This window comes from Uranotaenia lowii, chromosome 3, assembly GCF_029784155.1.
Source record: "Uranotaenia lowii strain MFRU-FL chromosome 3, ASM2978415v1, whole genome shotgun sequence".
NCBI classification, from domain to species: Eukaryota; Metazoa; Arthropoda; class Insecta; order Diptera; family Culicidae; genus Uranotaenia; species Uranotaenia lowii.
In genome coordinates this window covers 227,327,465-227,347,764 of record NC_073693.1, presented here as the reverse complement: position 1 = coordinate 227,347,764, position 20,300 = coordinate 227,327,465, and the positions used below count along the sequence as shown (strand labels likewise).

General features: G+C 37.1%; 1 protein-coding gene across 1 annotated transcript; it reads left to right on the top strand.

Moving 5' to 3' along the window:
• Nucleotides 1-15,427: 15,427 nt before the first annotated feature.
• On the top strand, nt 15,428-16,195 carry LOC129753144 (uncharacterized). The gene has a single exon (XM_055748943.1). The coding sequence runs from the start codon at nt 15,428-15,430 to the stop codon at nt 16,193-16,195; it is 768 nt and encodes a 255-aa protein (XP_055604918.1).
• The last annotated feature ends 4,105 nt before the right edge of the window (nt 16,196-20,300 follow it).

Genomic DNA, 20,300 nt, shown 5'->3' with positions numbered 1-20,300 from the left:
AAGTAAAGGCCTAGAAATCATTTCTAAACGTAATCTATATCAATCCTTTTTCCATAAACCACTCGTCCCTGAATAAAATGAAATTGATTTCCTAATTCCTATAACAATTTTAAGAAAAAAAAGTTGTTTGTTATGAATCAGTTTTTCTAAGAAAAAAAATCTTATTTCAACGAAACGGAATTGTAAACGACTGAAAAATTCAGTGCACTTGGAGATCCTTCGAATTTTCCTTTTTTTTTTCTTCAAAACGACCTCTCGACAACCTTAATGAAAACCATCGTTGCCAATGTTAACTGTCAATTTTGCCCGATGGAAAAATTCTATTTTAGCCAACTCACTACATTTTCCCTCGGTTGGGTCCATTTGCAATTTTAGCGATTTTTTCAACCCAGCTTCCCTGCCTGGATAAACTAAATGAGTTTTCATTTAAATTTAAATCAGATCTCACCCGGATGAGTTTTTATCTTAATTTCAATTTTCCTCGGACGACCGGGCGAAAAGGCAACAAACACCTACAAGGTAGATGCCCTGGCAAACGTCACCGATTCCAAATGGGGTGTGGTTGGACCTGAAAACGGCGAAGAGAAGCGGAGAAACAGAAGCAGGACCAGGCTCTATTGCAGAACGGCTGCAAAAGCACTACGGCAAGTTTAACAACTCGCTAGAAATTATACAACCGAACAGGAGGTATGGAAAAAAAAACCCATTGCCTAGCCAGGTGAGTGTTTATGACATTCTAATTAAGGTGCTATACTGCTTCCGGTTTTGCCGGATCCACGTGGCCGAAACGACTTCCACATTTAGCCCTATTCCTATGTATAGTGTTTGTGTGCAACCTGTCTCGAGATGTGCTCCAAAAAAGGATGATTTTCATGAAGAACGAAATTGAAATCCAGGAGACAAGTTCCGGGTATTTGATTAAGGTACCGTTTATTTACGGAAAACATGATAATGTGTTTATTCAAATGAAATTTTTTAAAGACATTTCCTAAGAAATACAAGATAACTCGTTTTTTCATTTGACGTTAGTGTGTTTTTTTCTGATATGTTATGAATTTAATAGTGATATTTCATTAAAACAACATAATAAAACACAACATTCGATCAAAAGATATATAGTTTGTAAAATCTGAACAAAAACTGGATCCGTTGACAAAATTTTGGTTTGGATAGTCATGCGTACTTACGCCAGAAAGAAAACTGTCTCTGTTCGGGATTTGGCCAAAACGTGGGATCTCCTCTCAGCATCCTCCATTGTGCCAAGGTAAGATTGGGTCTAATTAAATTCGATCACTGACCTACGATTGACTTGAATCTAATTTTTAATTGAATTGTGTTTATACTGTTATTTTTAAACCGTGCTTAGACATAAAAGGACACCCTGTAGATATCTTCGCGGTCCTTAATGTTTACATAAAATCAATATCAGAGGTTAACTTTCATTAATTTTTTTCAAGAAGGATTGTAATCAGTCATAGCTATAACTTCAATCAAAACTTTTCATTGGTCATTCCAAATCTTATTTAATAAGTGACTTTTGGTTATATACCTACTTGTAACAGGGGCTGCTACCTTGGTGTAAGTATTCGATATAAACGTCGGATAAATCCGTCATTTTTCAGCCAATTTTGACAGATAATCACAACTTCAAAACGTAATTTAGTGACATATTAGCTGTTAGTCGATTTATATTAAAATTGTAGCGCTTTACATCAAAAACGATCGATCAATTGTGAAAACTGTTTAAACTTTTCGTAAAAAAACATTGTTGGCATTCGGCGCCCACAAATTGGACAATCCGTTCTTTGGATTTCTAGATGTCTTTTTTGTCTAGGGATGATTTCGAAGACAGCCCATGAATTCCTTTCCTTTTGACCCAGCAACTGCTAATGGTAGTTTGCTCTGAAAAATGAGTATTCAGAATGTATATCACATTTTTTGTATATTTTTGTAAGCTAATGGAGCGCTAATGCAATTAGGAGAGATAATGACATAACGAGCTCCCGGGGTATAATGAGCACTTCTCTTTTCAACAATAAATACGTATTAAAAAAAAAAATGTCATGAGGATTTGTTTCGTAATTCCTAGAGTATTATTTTTTTCACAAAAAATGGAATCTTATTATTATTAATTATTAATATTTATTTAAATATTATTAATGTTTAGAAAAAAAACCTGCTAGGTTCTTAAGTGACGAAAATATTATAATTTTTGAGCACCACAAAATAAGCTTTTATGATCTTTAAATAATCTTGATCTATAATGTATGCACTGCAACATGATGTACACATTGTTTTTCAATTTTCACCATCATAAAATTTTTGATTTTTCTCTTTAATCAATTTTATAAAAAGTTTTTACTTAAATTTGTTGGCTCGGGGTGAACAGAGCACTATCAATCGGGGCGATGAGAGTTTTCTACCATATAATCTAGCTGCGAATTCAGCTCGATGTAGTCAACTGAATTATAGAGCTACAGCTTGGCCTATTTGTAAGGTGTCGGAAAGGTAATCAAAAAGCTAGAGTTCGATTTCTGTTCGAGGTGATTTTTTTGTTCATTTACAATTCATGATCGATTTTTTTTTTGATTGTTACATTATACGGCTAGTAGCATCAGCCGCCAAAAAAGCACTAGAAACATAATGTATGAGCGTGTGTGAATTGTTTTTATTCTACAAACAGACCTAGATTTTTTATAAATGTTTTGTTTGATGAATCTACGATTCCTCTGACTTCATCGACTTCATCTGATTCAAAGGCCGAAAACGCTCATCGTGCCCCGATTAATGTTGCTTATAAATACTGCCCCAGTAGGGGTTCTCATTGTGCCCCTTCAATGGCTGGTTTTCAGCTTTTGGCAATTTTTTTTTTTAATGCATTTTTAAACGTTTTTATTTAGTTTTTCAAGTTCCAGCCAACTAGGAAATAGATTTTTGTAGTGTTCGAACATGAAACAATGATGTAATTCACATATTATAGCTGTTCACTATGGTTAGAATCCCCTACACCACATGAATCGGAATGGAATTGTCTTTTTGGTGAACATTTATATAAAATCTTGCTTGAATATACTCAAAACTCAGGAAAAAGTTTAATTCAATTGTTAAAAAATCTGAGAAATTACAAATTGACAAGAGGTTCACAAAACAGCTACCTTTGAAATTTCGTCAAAAACTCTGTGTTTCATATTTTTAAAATCGAAAAATGCAAAAATGTGCCAAATTACGTTGCTTTTTATCATCTTTTCAAAATTTATCTAGTGTGATGTAAACACTTTTGACAGTTCAATGATTGAAATTACGGATTTGTAATCACATTTTTGCATTTTTTGTAGTCATGGTCTAAAACAATTAAAAAAATATCTGTGGTCTCAACGTACACCTTCTAACTTCAGCTTTCTTGGACATTAGGAGAACATTTTTTGAGCATTTCGTAGCTGATCTAAAGTAATTTTTCCAAAACAAGAATTTGTTTACCCTTTGAATAACGGAAAAGCGAAATGTTGCGTCTGAATGTTGTTTGAGAAACATATGTATGTGAGTTACGTAACGAGGTTACCAAAAATGAAAATTTTATTCAAATTGATTCGATTGAAACAAGAGAGATAAAGCGATTTAAAGCGAAGAATGTCATATTGACACTCAAGGTGCGATAATGGTGTATTATTATTCTCAGGGACTCAGGCATAAACAAGTTCTGGCTGTGGAAGAACGATTAGTGGTGGAACTTTCTTGAATTTCTGATCAAGTTCAGCTAAATTCTCAAAACAAGCTTCTTTTGCAATTAAGTGTTGACAAGTGAACATTTTCACACTGGAAACAGTATCGAAAAGCGCTAATTTTCAGCATTTAAAATTAGTGTCGAAAAATACATTCCACGACATAATTGATCATACATTTTCAGTCGTTGGCATGGTCGTCCACATGTTGTTATTTGTTGATTATTATTATCTATTATATTTAAAAATGGAGAGGGCTTCATTGTAACACCATCACGTATAAACTGACGGTCGGAATAAAGTAAAATTTGGTATCCGAGTGTTTTCGGGTCAGAGATTATTTGTATAACAGTTTCGAGAATCTCACTTTTACGGAACGGGGCTCCCTTACAAAACCCTTTTCTTCTTGCTATCTTATTTATCTATAAAAATGGAGGAGTTTTCTTTGTAACACCATTACCCACGTATGAACTATGTGTCTGTGGTAACTCGAAACTTCGATTTCCTCGGTTCGCTTAAGCGCATCTTAGCGGACACAACCGACACAACTCTGTTCTCTGAAACTAGTTTATAGACTGACTCTCACAGAGAAGAAGCCTAACTCAAAATCCTATATCGAGCTTTATATTTCACTATATGCGTGTTGATCGTTTGTCCGTTCACCAATACTTTTATCGATTGATGGATTTTCGCATAAGTGTCAAACATCAATACACTTACATTACACACAGAATTTATCAACGTAACATCATACAGTACACGATCAGAAATTAAACTCAAATTTGTACAATAAACGATCAACCATCAAAACTCGTATATTCTTAAACACCCATTTTTATATATGTTTAAGAAATTCTTTTATTCCTACACTACACTACCACATTCGCCCCTTTCTCTACTCTAGCTAACAAAATTGTATATTTAAAAGACATTTAATTTTGTGTTTCTCGAAACCTTCTAATTCCCTAAATGTGCAATGTTTATTGATTACAATATAAACAGTATATCTTGAATAATTTGTCTAAATTTAAAACTCTATCACGAACTATTTGATTGACGTCGTAAAAGCATTACTGAGGATTTTAAACCTTTTTGAATCGAATTATTCTCCAAGTTGATTGAAAAACAGATGGTCATTTTTAGCACTCTCTACTTTCAACGCTTTATTTGAACTGCTGTTTCTTGAGGATAAGATCTTGATTTTCAACCCGTGGCCCTTAACCTTAATATCTTAACTGTTGAACCTCGACTCTAGATGTCTTTATTTACCTCTAGAACCCTGTCATTCGATGCTTGACTCATGGACCATACACTATTGACTTTAGACTTGTAAACCTAACCTCTCGATTTTCAACTCGTCGCCTGAAGCAATAAAACCTTAAATGTTTAACTTTGACTCTTCTTTTCCATCTCTTGACTCTTAAGAACCGTGAACCTATGATTCACGACTATTAGCCCTTAGCTCTTGACTTTCAACTCGTGGCCTTAGACATAAGACTCATAAATGTATAACTTTGACTCTTGATTTCCATTTCTCCACTCTAGAACTTTGACCTTTAACGCTTGACTTTTGAAGCCTCTCGACTTCCGACTATTATCCGTTATCTATTTACTTTCAACTCGTGGTCTAAGACATTAGACTTTGACGCTTGACTCTTGAATGACTCGTTCGACTTTCAACATCTATCCCTTAGTTCTAGACTTTCAACTCGTAGCCAAGACATTAGACTCTTGACTGTTGAACCTGTACATGGCCGTAGGAACGGGGGGGGGGGGGTTTTGGGGGTTAAACCCCCCCCCCATGAGGGTCCAAAAAAGCAAGCAAGGTATTCTACTCTATAATCAAAATTTTAAATTCATAATAAAATTATGATAATAGAGCAAAGATATTCAAGAGTAACTATCTGGACTAAAAACTAATGCAAAAACCTCAAAAACGCATCCCAAGCACAAAATTTTGCTACAGTTTTTAAAAAATTTCTCACTTGTTCATAGAATAAGGTTGTCAGATTTATTTCAGCACTAACCGGGCCGGATAAATCCGGGCTGTTTTTTATAAAAACCTGGCAAAATCTGGGTATTTGATTTCATAATTGTCAACCAAAATCTAGGCAATACAGGACAATTTTGATCCAAACCTAGGAATTGCACAACGAAAATCTAAAAGAAAAACTTTAAAAAACCTTTCTGATTATTTCTTTGAAACTTGCTGTAAAAATTTTGGATGGTTTTACATAAATTTTTTTCTGATTTAAGAATGAGTATGAGAACAAACCAGGACAAAATTCGGACTTTTCCAATGAACTCCGTGCAAGCGGGTCGGACTGCACTTTTTCCAAATTTTATATTAAATATCCGGGCCAATAAAATTAAAACTGAGAAATCTGACAACCTTATCATAGAAATTCAGGTCTGAATATTAAATTTTAAACCAAACCCATTTCGGAGGCTCTGGTTGCATATTCCATATCCAAAATGGTATTTTTACATATTTTCGTATTTCTGATTCAATATCAAGTTTAGAATTTTTGATTTTCAGTTCGAATACTCATACGAAATTAGCAGTGGAAAGTGGTTTCTGAAATCCTGGTTCAAATTTGGTTTTGCATTTCGTATTAAATTTCTATCATGTTTTTCGGAAATCACATGCATTTTCATTATTTTGATAATAGTTTTCCGAATATGAAAAAAAGAATTTTGTTTTATATTCAAATTCGAAGTTCCTAAACATTATTCAAACACAAAATTTAAACATTTAAAGTTTCTAAGTGGCGAACCAAAATTGAAAACTCAGATTCAGATTCATCATTTGAAATTCACATTTTAAATTAGATTTACGAAACACATTTAAAATAAATAATTGAAATTATGAATTAAGATTAAACCAGCAACACAAAATTTAAATAAAAGATTCATGAATGAGGGCTCAAAGACTAGGCTCATGAAAATCTGATCTGGAATTAAGATTCGGGAATCGTATTTTTTGTACATTTCAGAAATCGTATAGAAATTCGAAAACAGATTCAGAGTTCAATTTTTGAATTCCGATTTGAAAATCAGAAAAAAAATTAGCTAGTGAATGAGTTTTTCAATCAACATAAAATTGTTGGAAAATTCAAGAGAACATGAACTGAATTTTTTTCTTGTCAATGAAATTTACAGATTTCAATTTTTGTTAGGTAATCAGAATTAGTTTGTACACACAACTAAGCTGATATTCACAAATATAAAGTAGAATTTGAGTTAATTTTTTAAGTTTTGATTCATGCAAAATATCCAAAATTATATTTAAAAAAATTCATCCACAGGATTTTTATCATGGAATTGATTCTTTATGAAAAAAAATTTCCTGTTAATAAAACATACCTAATCTTCACCTAAAAAATTTGCACAAAATTCAATATTTTCCGGTGTATTGTTTAATATTATTTATGGTGCAGTTTTTTTTTAAAGCCAAATTTCAAACTAAAATCATATATTTAGTTTAAGTTCGCATCAAGCAAATTTGATTCGGGATTTTTTTTTTATCTCTAACTGTTTTTTTGGAACATTTTATTTATTTTCATCAAAGGTTAGAACCTTGGAATTTGCTAAAGAAATAAGAAGATTGGACTTGTTTGATTTAGAATTTGTTTGATATAGAATAATACTTTTTAAAGAAATTGAAGGCTTCCCTAAAATGAACTTATTCTATGCTCAAATCAAATATAACTTTGATCTACCAGTCTTTTAAACAAATTAAAAAAATTTAACCATCGATAAAAGAAAATTTCGTATTTTCTGCCTTATTAAAAAGTTTAGCTCACGCTTAAGGACCAATTTCCTAAAGTTACTTTTTTCAGGTTTTATTAATGACACTTAACCATCCTTGTGGTATTCGTGTCTATTCTAAAGTTACGATTTCATACGAAAACTATTAATGAGTGCTTTAAAATTAATAATCATATAGTTACAATCATAATTTGTTTAATTTTTTTTATTCGTGTTGGGCAAAAAATCATAGGAAAAAAAATTTCACCAAAACCCCCCCCGGTTCTTCCTACGGCCCTGAACCTGTACTTTCGATTTCCATTTCTTGACTCTAACCTTAACATTTGAAGCTTGACTCTTGAGCCTATGACTATCGACTTCCGACTATTATCCGCAATCTCTTTACTTTTATCTTGTGGCCTAAGACATCAGACTCTTCACTGTTCAACCTTGACTCTTGATTTCCATTTCTTCCACTCTTGAACGTCTGAATCTCAACTTTCGACTATTATCCCTTAGCTCTTGACTTTCAACTCGTAACCGAGACCTTAGACTCTTGGCTGGTGAACCTGTACTTTCGATTTCCAATTGATGACTCTAAAACCTTGACATTTAAAGCTTGACTCTTGAGCCTATGACTCTCGACTTCCGACTATTATCCGTTATCTATTTACTTTCAACTCGTGGCCTAAGACATCAGACACTTCACTGTTCAACCTTGACTCTTGATCTTCCACTATTGAACGTATGAATCTCAACTTCCGACTATTATCCCTTAGCTCTTGACTTTCAACTCGTAGCCTAGACATAAGCCTCTAAATTGTTCAACCTTGACTCTTGATTTCCATTTCTCGACTCTAAAACCATGACATTTGAAGCTTGATTCTTAAACCTATGACTCTCGACTTCCGACTATTATCCGTTATCTTTCGACTTTCAACTCGTGGCCTGAGGCAAATGACTTTAAACTGTTCAACCTTGACTCTTGATTTCCATTTCTTGACTCTAAAACCATGACATTTGAAGCTTGATCCTCAAACCTATGACTCTCGACTTCCGACTATTATCCGTTATCTATCGACTTTCAACTCGTGGCCTGAGGCAAATGACTTTAAACTGTTCAACCTTGACTCTTGATTTCCATTTCTTGACTCTAAAACCATGACATTTGAAGCTTGATCCTCAAACCTATGACTCTCGACTTCCGACTATTATCCGTTATCTATTTACTTTCAACTCGTGGCCTAAGACATCAGACACTTCATTGTTCAACCTTGACTCTTGATCTTCCACTATTGAACGTATGAATCTCAACTTTCGACTATTATCCCTTAGCTCTTGACTTTCAACTCGTAGCCTAGACATAAGCCTCTTAATTGTTCAACCTTGACTCTTGATTTCCATTTCTCGACTCTAAAACCATGTCATTTGAAGCTTGATTCTTAAACCTATGACTCTCGACTTCCGACTATTATCCCTTAGCTCTTGACTTTCAACTCGTGGCCTAAGACATAAGACTCTTAACTGTTCAACCTTGACTCTTGATTTCCATTTCTTAACTCTAAAACCATGACATTTGAAGCTTGACTTATGAACCTTAGACTATTGACTTTAGACTTTTAAATCTAACCTCTCGATTTTCAATTCGTGGCCTAAAGCAATTAACCCTTAACTGTTTAACTTTGACTCTTCCTTTCCATCTCTTGACTCTTTAGAACCGTGAGCCTATGATTCACGACTATTAGCCCTTAGCTCTTGACTTTCAACTCGTGGCCTTAGACATAAGACTCATAAATGTATAACTTTGACTCTTGATTTCCATTTCTCCACTCTAGAACTTTGACCTTTGACGCTTGACTTTTGAACCTAAGCCTCTCGACTTCCGACATCTTAGCCCTTGACTTTCAACTCGTGGCCTAAGACATAAGACTCTTCACTGTTCAACCTTGACACTTGATTTCCATTTTTTGTTCAGAACTTTGACATTTGATGCTTAACTCTTGATCTTGACTTTCATCTCGTGGCCTTAGACATTAGACTCTTAAGTGTTAAACCATGACTCATGATTACCATATCTTGACTCTAGTACTTTGACATTTGCCGCTTGACTTTTGAACGTATGACTCTCGGCTTCCGACTATTATCCCTCAGCTCTGCTGACTTTCATCTTGTGGCCTAAGACATTAGACTCTGAATTCTTCAACTTTGACTCTTGATTACAATAACTTTGCTCTAGAACTTTGACACTTGACTCTTGTACGTATGACTCTCGACTGCCGCCTATTATCCCTTAACTCTTCAGACAATCTTTCGCCAATGGTATGTTGTCTTTCAATTCATTATTCAATGGGTAATCCCTATCGTTATCATTTTTTTATTGTTAATGAATGAGATCATGCTTGTTCATGCTGTCTTTTTTTATCACAATTGGGTCATGCTTACTCATGCCTTCTTTTATTTAATGTTTCATCATGTTATCTGTTATTACATCATTCAGTGGGTCATGCCTATCCATGTCGTCTTTTGCTGGAATTAATAAGGGTCATGCTTATCTCATGCCATCTTTCAAGTTTTCTTACTTGATCATGATTTTCCATGCTATCTTGTAATTAATTCAAATAGGGTCATGCTTATCTCATGCCTTCTTTTATGTAATACAAATAGGGTCATGCTTATCTCATGTCGTCTTTTATTTAATTCAAATAGAGTCATGCTTATTTCATGCCGTCTTTTTTTCCAAATAGGGTCATGCTTAAGCTTGCCAGATTGCTCGGTTTTATCCGGGTTTGCCCGGATATTTGATGCAAAATTTCGAGAAAGCCCGGTCCGGCCCGGTTGCCCGGATATCGTGAAAAAAGTCCGGATATTGCCCGGATTTTTTTCACAATTTTCACAAAGAAACCAAAAAAAAAAAGTTTTTGAGTAAGTTTCAGCAAAATCGATTAACGGTATGGAAATTTTCAACGGTTGATTCAAATAATTTCGCTGATTTAGTTTTATAAACTTTTAAATATTTAAGTGTTCCAAAAAGTTTTTGGAAGTCTGCAATTACATTAATAAAACATTAATTTCATTTTTTGGCATTTTTTCTTTGCTTTTATATATAATAACACCTAAATTTTGCCCGGTTTTTGCCCGGTTTTTGGATTTGAAAAATTGAAAACCATGCCCGGATTTTGCCAGGTTTTTTTGAAAAAATGCCCGGAATTGCTAGGCCCGGATGAGAGTAGAAAAAATTCTGGCAACCTTAGTCATGCTTATTAATGCCATCTTTTATTAATTCAAATAGGGTCATGCTTTTTCATGCCTTCTTTTATGTAATTCAAATAGGGTCATGCTTATCTCATGCCGTCTTTTATTTAATGCAAATAGGGTCATGCTTATTTCATGCCGTCTTTTTTTTAAAATGAAATAGCGTCATGCTTATTCATGCCATCTTTTCTTTAATGCAAATAGGGTCATGCTTTTTCATTGCATCTTTTCAAGGGTCATGCTTTTTCATGACTTTTTTTTTCATGTAATTCAAATGTGGTCATGCTTATCTCATTCTATCTTTTAATTTAACCAAAATAAGAACATGCATATCTTAATTCATATTTTTTAGGACAAATAGGGTCATGCTTATTCATGCCGTCTTGTGCTCTTGACTTAAGTTATGCTTCTTCATATTTTACTTTAAAAATAAAATTGGGTCATGATTATTCATGCCATCTTTCGCATAATTCGAATTGGGCCATGCTTATTCATGCCATCTTTTACATTCAAATTGGGACATGCTTATCCATGCCATCTTTTGTTAAGCTTTATCAAGTTATCATTAAGTACGTTATTCCTTGAGAAAAAAACCTATCCTCGCTATTCTTTATTGAAATGAAATCTGGTCTCCACAACCCATCTTCCACTTTGCCTATTACCAAGATATGCTATATCTAAGATAAAATTGAGTCAGGTTTACCACATCTATTGGAATCAGTTTAGTCATGTTCGTCAGATCAACTCGAGTCACTCTTACGTTCATCATGCAGCTATTTAATATACCATCGTTTTTTTTTCACTTAAGCCTTTCATTGACTAATATATGATTATCCATCTTCCGTGACATGCTTATCTCATGTCATCTTTTTTTTTCGTTTATTTTTGAACAACATACTGTCTAGTATACCTTAAATATGAGCTGTTTCAAGCAGAGTGCCTCCAGCTACGGGTGGATGCATATTGAGGAAAAGTAGGTAAGGGGTACCAAAAGTTTCTCATTGGTGGGGGAGCGTTTTTTGACAGCAAATTGTTCGCCTACCATGCCTACGATTACGATTGCCTGTCACAAGATGGACGATTCCGTGCATTGGTATAAGAACACACCTGAAGCTTTACACGCCTTGGTTTCTGTTGGTATAAGAGTGTAAGCTGTAGCGTACTCATTGCACAACTAAGAACTATAAGTTGAGGTTTCACACAGTAGGGTGTAAAATTCGTTTTTTCACTCCGTTATGTATTCTTGCATTACTGTACAATAAACGTTTGAATAGGGAGGACGCTTTTCTTTCTACTGCGCGTTATCTCTCCCTATAGGTTATGGGCCTATAAAACACGTTGTTTTTTTCTCGTACAGTTTTTTCGGTCGTAAAAAGTTTTTTCGCGAGTTTGCGAACCGTGAAAATGAGCGTCGGTAATGTTTCGAGCCTTCCCGGAATCGAGCGCCTAATCGGTCGCGAAAATTGGGCGACATGGAAGTTTGCGGTGCAAACTTACCTTGAGCTGGAGGATCTCTGGTGTACGGTAAAACCAGGTCGTAAGGCGGACGGAACAGAGGAAGACATCGATCCGGATAAAAATCGCAAAGCCCGAGCCAAAATAATTCTCCTCTTGGACCCGGTAAACTACGTGCACGTTCGCGATGCCGCAACCGCGCGGGATGTTTGGCAAAAATTGGAGACGGCTTTCGAGGACACGGGGCTAACGCGGCGCGTAGGTTTGTTGCATAAATTGATCAAAACCGAGCTCGCCTCCTGCGATTCGATGAGTGATTATGTCAACCGGATCATAACGACCGCACATCAACTGGATGGAATCGGATTTCCCATATCCGAAGAATAGATTGGAACCCTCCTGCTCGCCGGATTGCCAGAGGAGTATCGCCCTATGATGATGGCGTTAGAAAACTCCGGAACCCCAATTACCGGTGATGCAATAAAAACAAAATTATTGCAAGAGGTACAATCTCCCGGAAACGACTCCGCCCTGACCGCGAAAAAGTTCTCTGGAAGTGGTGGTAAGTTCAAACAAAACCACACCACTACATCGAAAGGTCCGAAGTGTCGACAGTGTGGCAAATACGGGCATATTGCTCGTGAGTGTAGAGGTGCAAGTGCAAATGCTGATGGTGCCAAGAAGAAGCAAAATGCACTCAGTACAGTGTTCTCCTTTTCGGCGATAACAAACAAAAACGGCTGGTATGTAGACTCTGGGGCAAGTGCCCACATGACTGGCAACAGTGAGTTTTTGGATGACATCAGGCCAGCAACCGGAAATGTCATAGCTGCGAACGGAGGTAATATGAAAGTGACTGGCACTGGTACTGCCACCTTGCATCCCAAGTGCAATAGTGATGACGTTTTAGTGAGTGAAGTGCAACTGGTACCGGAACTGTCGGTGAACTTAATATCGGTAAACCAGATAGTAAAAAAAGGATATTCAGTTATTTTTGCGAACTCTGGGTGCAAGATAGTGAACAGCGATGGTGAAGTTGTGGTCACTGCTAACCGCGAAGATGATCTATTTCGTGTTGAGCAAAAACGGGATTCTAGTGCTCTAACATGTTCGTCTGCCGGAAGTCTTAGTATGTGGCACAAGAGACTTGGACACTTGAACAATGACAGTGTAAAAAAGTTAGCCACCGGTTTAGTGAACGGAATTAAAATTGTCGGACAAAACGATAAAAGTGATTGTGTTGTATGCCCAATGGGAAAACATTGTAGGCTACCGTTCGGAAAAACGGGTTCACGCGCGTCGAGTTTGCTCGAATTAGTCCATACGGACATTTGTGGTCCGATGGAAGTGACATCAATAGGTAAAAGTCGGTATTATCTAGCCTTTGTAGATGATTTTTCTCGCAAAATGTGGGTTTATTTTTTGAAAACAAAGACTGAGACGGAAGTGCTTAGTGTCTTTAAAGTTTTTCACGCGATGGCGGAACGCCTCTCGGGACAAAAACTGAAAACCCTCCGCAGCGACAATGGCAAAGAGTTTGTTAACGCCGGTTTTGAGAATTATCTGAAGAAGAATGGGATCCAACATCAGAAGTCGAACGCATACACGCCGGAACAGAACGGAATGGCGGAGCGAGCCAATCGTTCAATAGTGGAGCGCGCAACATACATCAGGCAGGGCTGGAGAAGTCGTTTTGGGCCGAGGCGGTCAATACCTCTGTGTACCTGATCAACCGGTCCCCGACCCGCGGACATGATTCGACCCCTGAGGAGATCTGGACAGGCAAAAAGCCGGATTTGTCGAACATCAGGATTTTCGGCACGAGAACTATGGTTCAAATTCCGAAACAACGACGTAGGAAGTGGGATCCAAAATCTCACGAGTGTATCCTGGTCGTCTTCGACGAGCTCACGAAAGGGTATAAGCTCTATGACCCGAAGTCGCGAAAAATATTCGTAAGCCGAGAAGTGACCTTCATTGATGAAGGTGCCCCGAAAATCGCAAGCCGCGAACAAGGAACTGTGGTTCTACTGGATTTCGACGAAGAGGTGTCGATGGGCCCAACAGCGAAAGTTGGAGATCGGCAGGAGGAAGTCAACGAAGAAACTGACGACGAGGAGTTCTTTTCTGATGCCACAGAAACTTTTCGTGGCGACATCAGTGACGACGAAGTATTCCGAGGTTTCGAATCTGACGCAGTGACCTCCGTGCTCCCGCCGCGCAAATCTTCAAAACCACCTCAGTCACAGGTGTTGAGGCGAAGCGGTAGGGAGCACGTACTTCCACGTAAGTACAATGATTTTCAAGTTCCGAAGAAAGGTCTGCCGCGTTCTAATTCTTTACAGCAAACTGGTCCGAACGCAATCGATCATTATGGCGAAAATTTGGCTGACCCTGTAGCTGAATCCAAGGTCAATTTCGGCGAGGTGGCTGCATCGTCATTCGCCGGCCAAAAGGAGATCGAAGACGACCCGGTTTCTCACCAGGAAGCGCTTTCGAGAGAAGACGCCGAATGCTGGACGAAGGCAATGCAACAAGAATACCAGGCACTTATTCGGAACAATACACGGACTTTGACCGAGTTGCCACCTGGTCGCAAAGCGATCAAATGTAAATGGGTTTTTAAAACCAAGCACGACGCAAATGGCAACATCGACCGACACAAAGCCCGCTTAGTAATTAAAGGGTACTCGCAACGCAGGGGGGTCGACTATGACGAGACTTATTCCCCAGTCGTGCGCCACAGCTCGTTGCGGTACTTGTTCGCCTTAGCAGCGAAACATGATTTGTCGGTGGAACAGATGGATGCGACGACTGCATTCCTGCAAAGCGAGCTCAAAGAAGAAATCTTTATGGAGCAGCCTCCGTGCTTTCAAGATGCCGACCGAACCAAGGTGTGTCGCCTAAACAAAGCACTGTATGGCCTAAAGCAGTCAAGCCGGACGTGGAACTGCAAACTTGATACAGCTTTGAAAAAGCTGGGACTCAAACCTTCGAAGTACGACACCTGTCTCTACTATCGTCTAAACGGTAGAGAAATGTTGTTTGTAGCAGTTTACGTTGACGACGTAGTTCTTTTCTCGAATGACGACAACCTGAAGAACGAAGTCAAGTCCAAGCTAAAGTCCATGTTCCAGATGAAGGATTTAGGAACAGCCAGCTGTTGCCTAGGAATCTGAATAACCCGTACGGACAGTACCATTTCCCTCGACCAGGAACCGTATATTGAATCCCTGCTCGCTAGATTCAACATGCAAAATTGTAAGGCCGTGTCAACACCGATGAACACAAGTGAACGCCTGGCAAAGGACATGTCGCCGAAGACGACCGAGGAAATTGACAGGATGAAGAACGTTCCTTATCAGGAGGCCGTTGGAGCACTCATGTATTTGGCCCAGTGCACACGCCCTGATATACTATTCGCTGTGAACCATCTTAGTCGCTTCAACACATGCGCTGGTGAGAAACATTGGGAAGCTGTCAAGCACCTGCTGCGATACGTACGAGGATCGTCGAAGATGAAGCTGTGTTACACAAAATCCCCCGAATCGGAACTTGTGGGAAACACCGATGCCAACTGGGCTGCAGACTTGGACGACCGGAAGTCAACAAGTGGCTACTTGTTCACTTTCCAAGGAAGAGCAGTCTCGTGGTGCTGCAAGCGACAACCAACTGTCGCACTATCGTCGTGCGAGGCAGAGTACATGGCTCTTTCTGCCTCGGTTCAAGAAGCTGCATGGTGGAGAGGTCTCATCTCCGAGTTTGGTAAAACTCGTCCTTTACCTCTTCGCTGCGACAACCAAAGTGCTATCTGCGTGGCCAAAAATGGTGGTTATACGCCGCGTACCAAGCACATAGACATCAGACACCACTACATCCGTGAGGCGTTGGAGCAAAACGTTGTGACGCTGAGCAACGTGAGCACCGACGAACAACTGGCGGATGGTCTAACCAAACCGTTGGAGCGCATCAAGCTCGAGCGTAACCGGACTGCAATGGGCATCACCCGAACAGCTTAAGGAGGAGTGTTGGTATAAGAGTGTAAGCTGTAGCGTACTCATTGCACAACTAAGAACTATAAGTTGAGGTTTCACACAGTAGTGTGTAAAATTCGTTTTTTCACTCCGTTATGTATTCTTGCATTACTGTACAATAAACGATTGAATAGGGAGGACGCTTTTCTTTCTACTGCGCGTTATAGTTTCAAGTATAAAAATTGTAAAAAATATGCACCATCGTGGTTAATACCGCAGAATGTGTCACTCGCCCTGATTTTGAATATCCATCTATGACACATTTTCGACTTCCATAGTTACCGCGTAAAATATGCTTTAATTCTATTGGTTCAACGATTCTAACGAAAAAAAAAATCCAAGACTAATGTAGGTAGTTAAGTTGTTGTTAAATACCATTTCTGATGCAGTCGTAAGCCAATAAGATGTCATCAAACAACCTTCAATAGTGGATGAGATATTCTAGCTTCTGCTCTTGTCATAGTTTAACATTCTCTGTATGATTCTAAAACCATTTCCTGGTGCATTTAAATAAATGCGCAATTTTCTACTCGTATTATTCGAATCGTTAATTTTTGAAAACGATTAACTTTCAAATTTGGTACCTACCTACTAGTAGAACGAAAGAAGCTTTAGAAAACAGTTCTGCGGAGAGCTTTGCCATCGTTTGCTGCTGTTGCGTTGTTGATCACATATTGAGATCCTGTAAATTAAAATAACATTGCAGGAACTAACCTGGGTATTGGAGCATATCTGGGTAAAATGCATGGTTTTGAAAGTCAGTTTTATCCGTAGTTCCATGGCACACAATCATTACTGCCTCCGTCAGTCCTAAAAATTTCCATTATTTTCCATTATTCTCAGCTTGTTGCTGGTAGCCATCCGTTTTGAATATAGTACCTACAAGATCCTAAAAACTAGAGATAAATCTAAAACACACTTCTTAGTAAAAGATTTATTAAAATTTACCTTTTCCTGAATTATGGATTGAATGGTTACGATGTGATGTTCAAATTTGTGTTTGAATTCATCCGTAAGATATTATTGATCTTTATCAAAATCTGGCCAGTTATTGTAAATGTTTTATGAAACAATGCATTTTTTTTATGCTATACAACTTATTCTTTCCCAAAATAAGTAGGAATGATGCCGACACACGAATACAAAACTGCTGTCATTCTCATTTTCTCATATCAAGCGTAACATGTCTCAAGCGTTACAAGCGATGTTTTAGTCAAGACACCAACTCTACCTGCAACGCACTCTAGTGCCGTATTTGAGTTTTTTTTTGCGTTTCCTACATATGATACCAAGAACAATTTCCTGACATTTTTACAGGTGGTAGCAATATAATTCATACAAGTGAATTTAGAAGCTAATCGATGAATCGATAAATGATTAAGTAAATGATAAAGAACGAATAGCGATCTTTTCCATCAGATCATCCAAATTTCAGAAGACATGAGCCACTTTATTACTTAGCAAAATGTCACAAATGTAAAATAAAATTCAAAATAAAATTGATACATTAGAAGTTAAATATAGTTGAAACTATTTGTAAAGATAATTAGAAATTGAAAAATATCTCCGGTTTATAAAGACTAGAATCATAAAAATGCTCATCATTTTTTTTTTTTTTTGGCGAAATGTTTTTTTTTTGCATAATACTTTAAAATATCGCTGGTTGAACTCATCCGTGGCACAACCCCTCTCATCATCCTGCCCCCTGGATGGCATTCAGTGAAGTTCAAATATCAGCATTCATTTTTTTTTAGCTCAGACACGATTTGTATGGTCAGCGCTCTCTGGTGATATTTTAAGAGTTTGCTTAGATAGCTTGTTATTAAAATGGAACCCATATTTTTCATCAGGTAGCTCAATGCAACCGCAAATATAATAAAATAACACTACAAAAATAATAAAACAACTAAACAAAACAAATAATACTTCCCGTTGTCGTAATCATTCCAGTAGTACTCTGTTGACGACTTGGATGTTAAGATTTTTGAACAATTTACCGTATTTCTGAAGAATTCGGATCCACTAATCGTGTCGATTCCTTCTGCTTGCTTCCGCAAATTTTATTTTAATTAACCTTCACCAGAACTACGGATTCCAGTTTGTGACATTTCTTACTACGAACCGACAAACATCTTCACTGGATAAAACAATATTTCAATGCGATAGGTGAAACAAGAGATAAGTGGTCTAACGGAGTGGAGGAAAATCCGATGCGACCCAAATAGCTTGGGCAACAATATCTTCTACCAACACACGCCATTGTGGTAACTCGAAACTTCGATTTCCTCGGTTCGCTTAAGCGCATCTTAGCGGACACAACCGACACAACTCTGTTCTCTGAAACTAGTTTATAGACTGACTCTCACAGAGAAGAAGCCTAACTCAAAATCCTATATCGAGCTTTATATTTCACTATACATATGCGTGTTGATCGTTTGTCCGTTCACCAATACTTTTATCGATTGATGGATTTTCGCATAAGTGTTAAACATCAATACACTAACATTACACACAGAATTTATCAACGTAACATCATACAGTACACGATCAGAAATTAAACTCAAATTTGTACAATAAACGATCAACCATCAAAACTCGTATATTCTTAAACACCCATTTTTATATTTGTTTAAGAAATTCTTTTATTCCTACACTACACTTCCACAGTGTCTAAGTGAACTAACGTCTAAATGAAGTGAAATTTGGTATCCGAGAGTTTTTCTGGTCAGAGATGGTTTGTATAATAGCTTCGAGAATCTTACTTTGTATGGAAGGGGGGCTCCCATACAAAATCAACTTGACATGGGACATAACTTGAACAATTTTATGACATTTTTCATGAAAATTGATTCACGAGCATGAAGAAGTTAAAGACGTGTAGATGAAAATAAACATTTTCCAACAATTTATAGAGCAAAAGCTAAACCGAAGTTTACCGGGTCAGCTAGTTAATAATAATTTTCAAGGAATCTGCACTCGACATAATTATTCAACTCGGAAAGCCTCGTTGGATAAATTCATGACTCGTGCAAAAAAAAATCCACATTTTGCAACTCGATGCAATATAACTATTATGCAAACTCCGCACTGAAATGTTTGCTTTCTTCACGAAGTTTGGTTTTGAAAAGACCTGCTTTCCTACACAAAAAAAATGTCGAAAAGCAGTACTTTCAAAATTCGGTTTTTCAACACTTGTCAACTCGTGCCGAAAAAAAATAAGGCTATGGTCATTTAGAATCCGGGCAGTAACGTGTGTATTTTAAAAACTATTCATTTGATCGAAAAACATTCTATGAAGGAAATGAAGGTGTTAATATGACATTTAATGTAAAAATTTAAAAAAAACATATTTATCAATGATTTCAAGAAATACTCTAACTTTTTCATAAAATCTCTTTTTTATCTTTGCACACTTTTTCAGTCATGTATTGATTTTTTTTTTACCACAGGAGCAAAACTTTTGCAAAATCATGATATTTTGAACAAACTCACCTGGAAAAAGCAATTGGAACCTTTTCATGAGTAGGCATATCGAAGAATTTGATATCTTAAATTCGGTTTTCACAAAAAACACATCTGTCGTATTGCGTAAAAACCGGATGCACAGATTGCGATTATTGGAACTGATTATCATTAGTTATTTACTTGGTGTCAAATAGTCAGGCAACACTTTTTGCCTGCCGGAAATGGATTCTTTGCATTATTTAAGGAGTCTTCATTCATTTTACCATATTTAAGATCAAGGGTTGCACTCCGATGGTTGGTTCGAACTTCGTATGGATCCTAGAGTGGCTCCTAATACTTCTTAACCATTTGGTCCGAAAAAGAAATCAGAAAAAATCAAAGTTCATGAGCTTTCAAGTCAACAATGAAGAATTTTCGAGGCGAAAAATGCTTGAAAGGAGCAAATTTGTGCAAAATTATTTTTACCATGTCTTTTTGCATCGTAAATATCTCAAACACACGTTAACGTAAAAATCTATCAAAAATAGGCTTTGTTTGTTTATTTGTCTGGGATTTTAACAAATCAAAAACAGGCAAGATAGTCCTTTTCATAACCAACACAACGCTACTGAAGTTTTACATATCC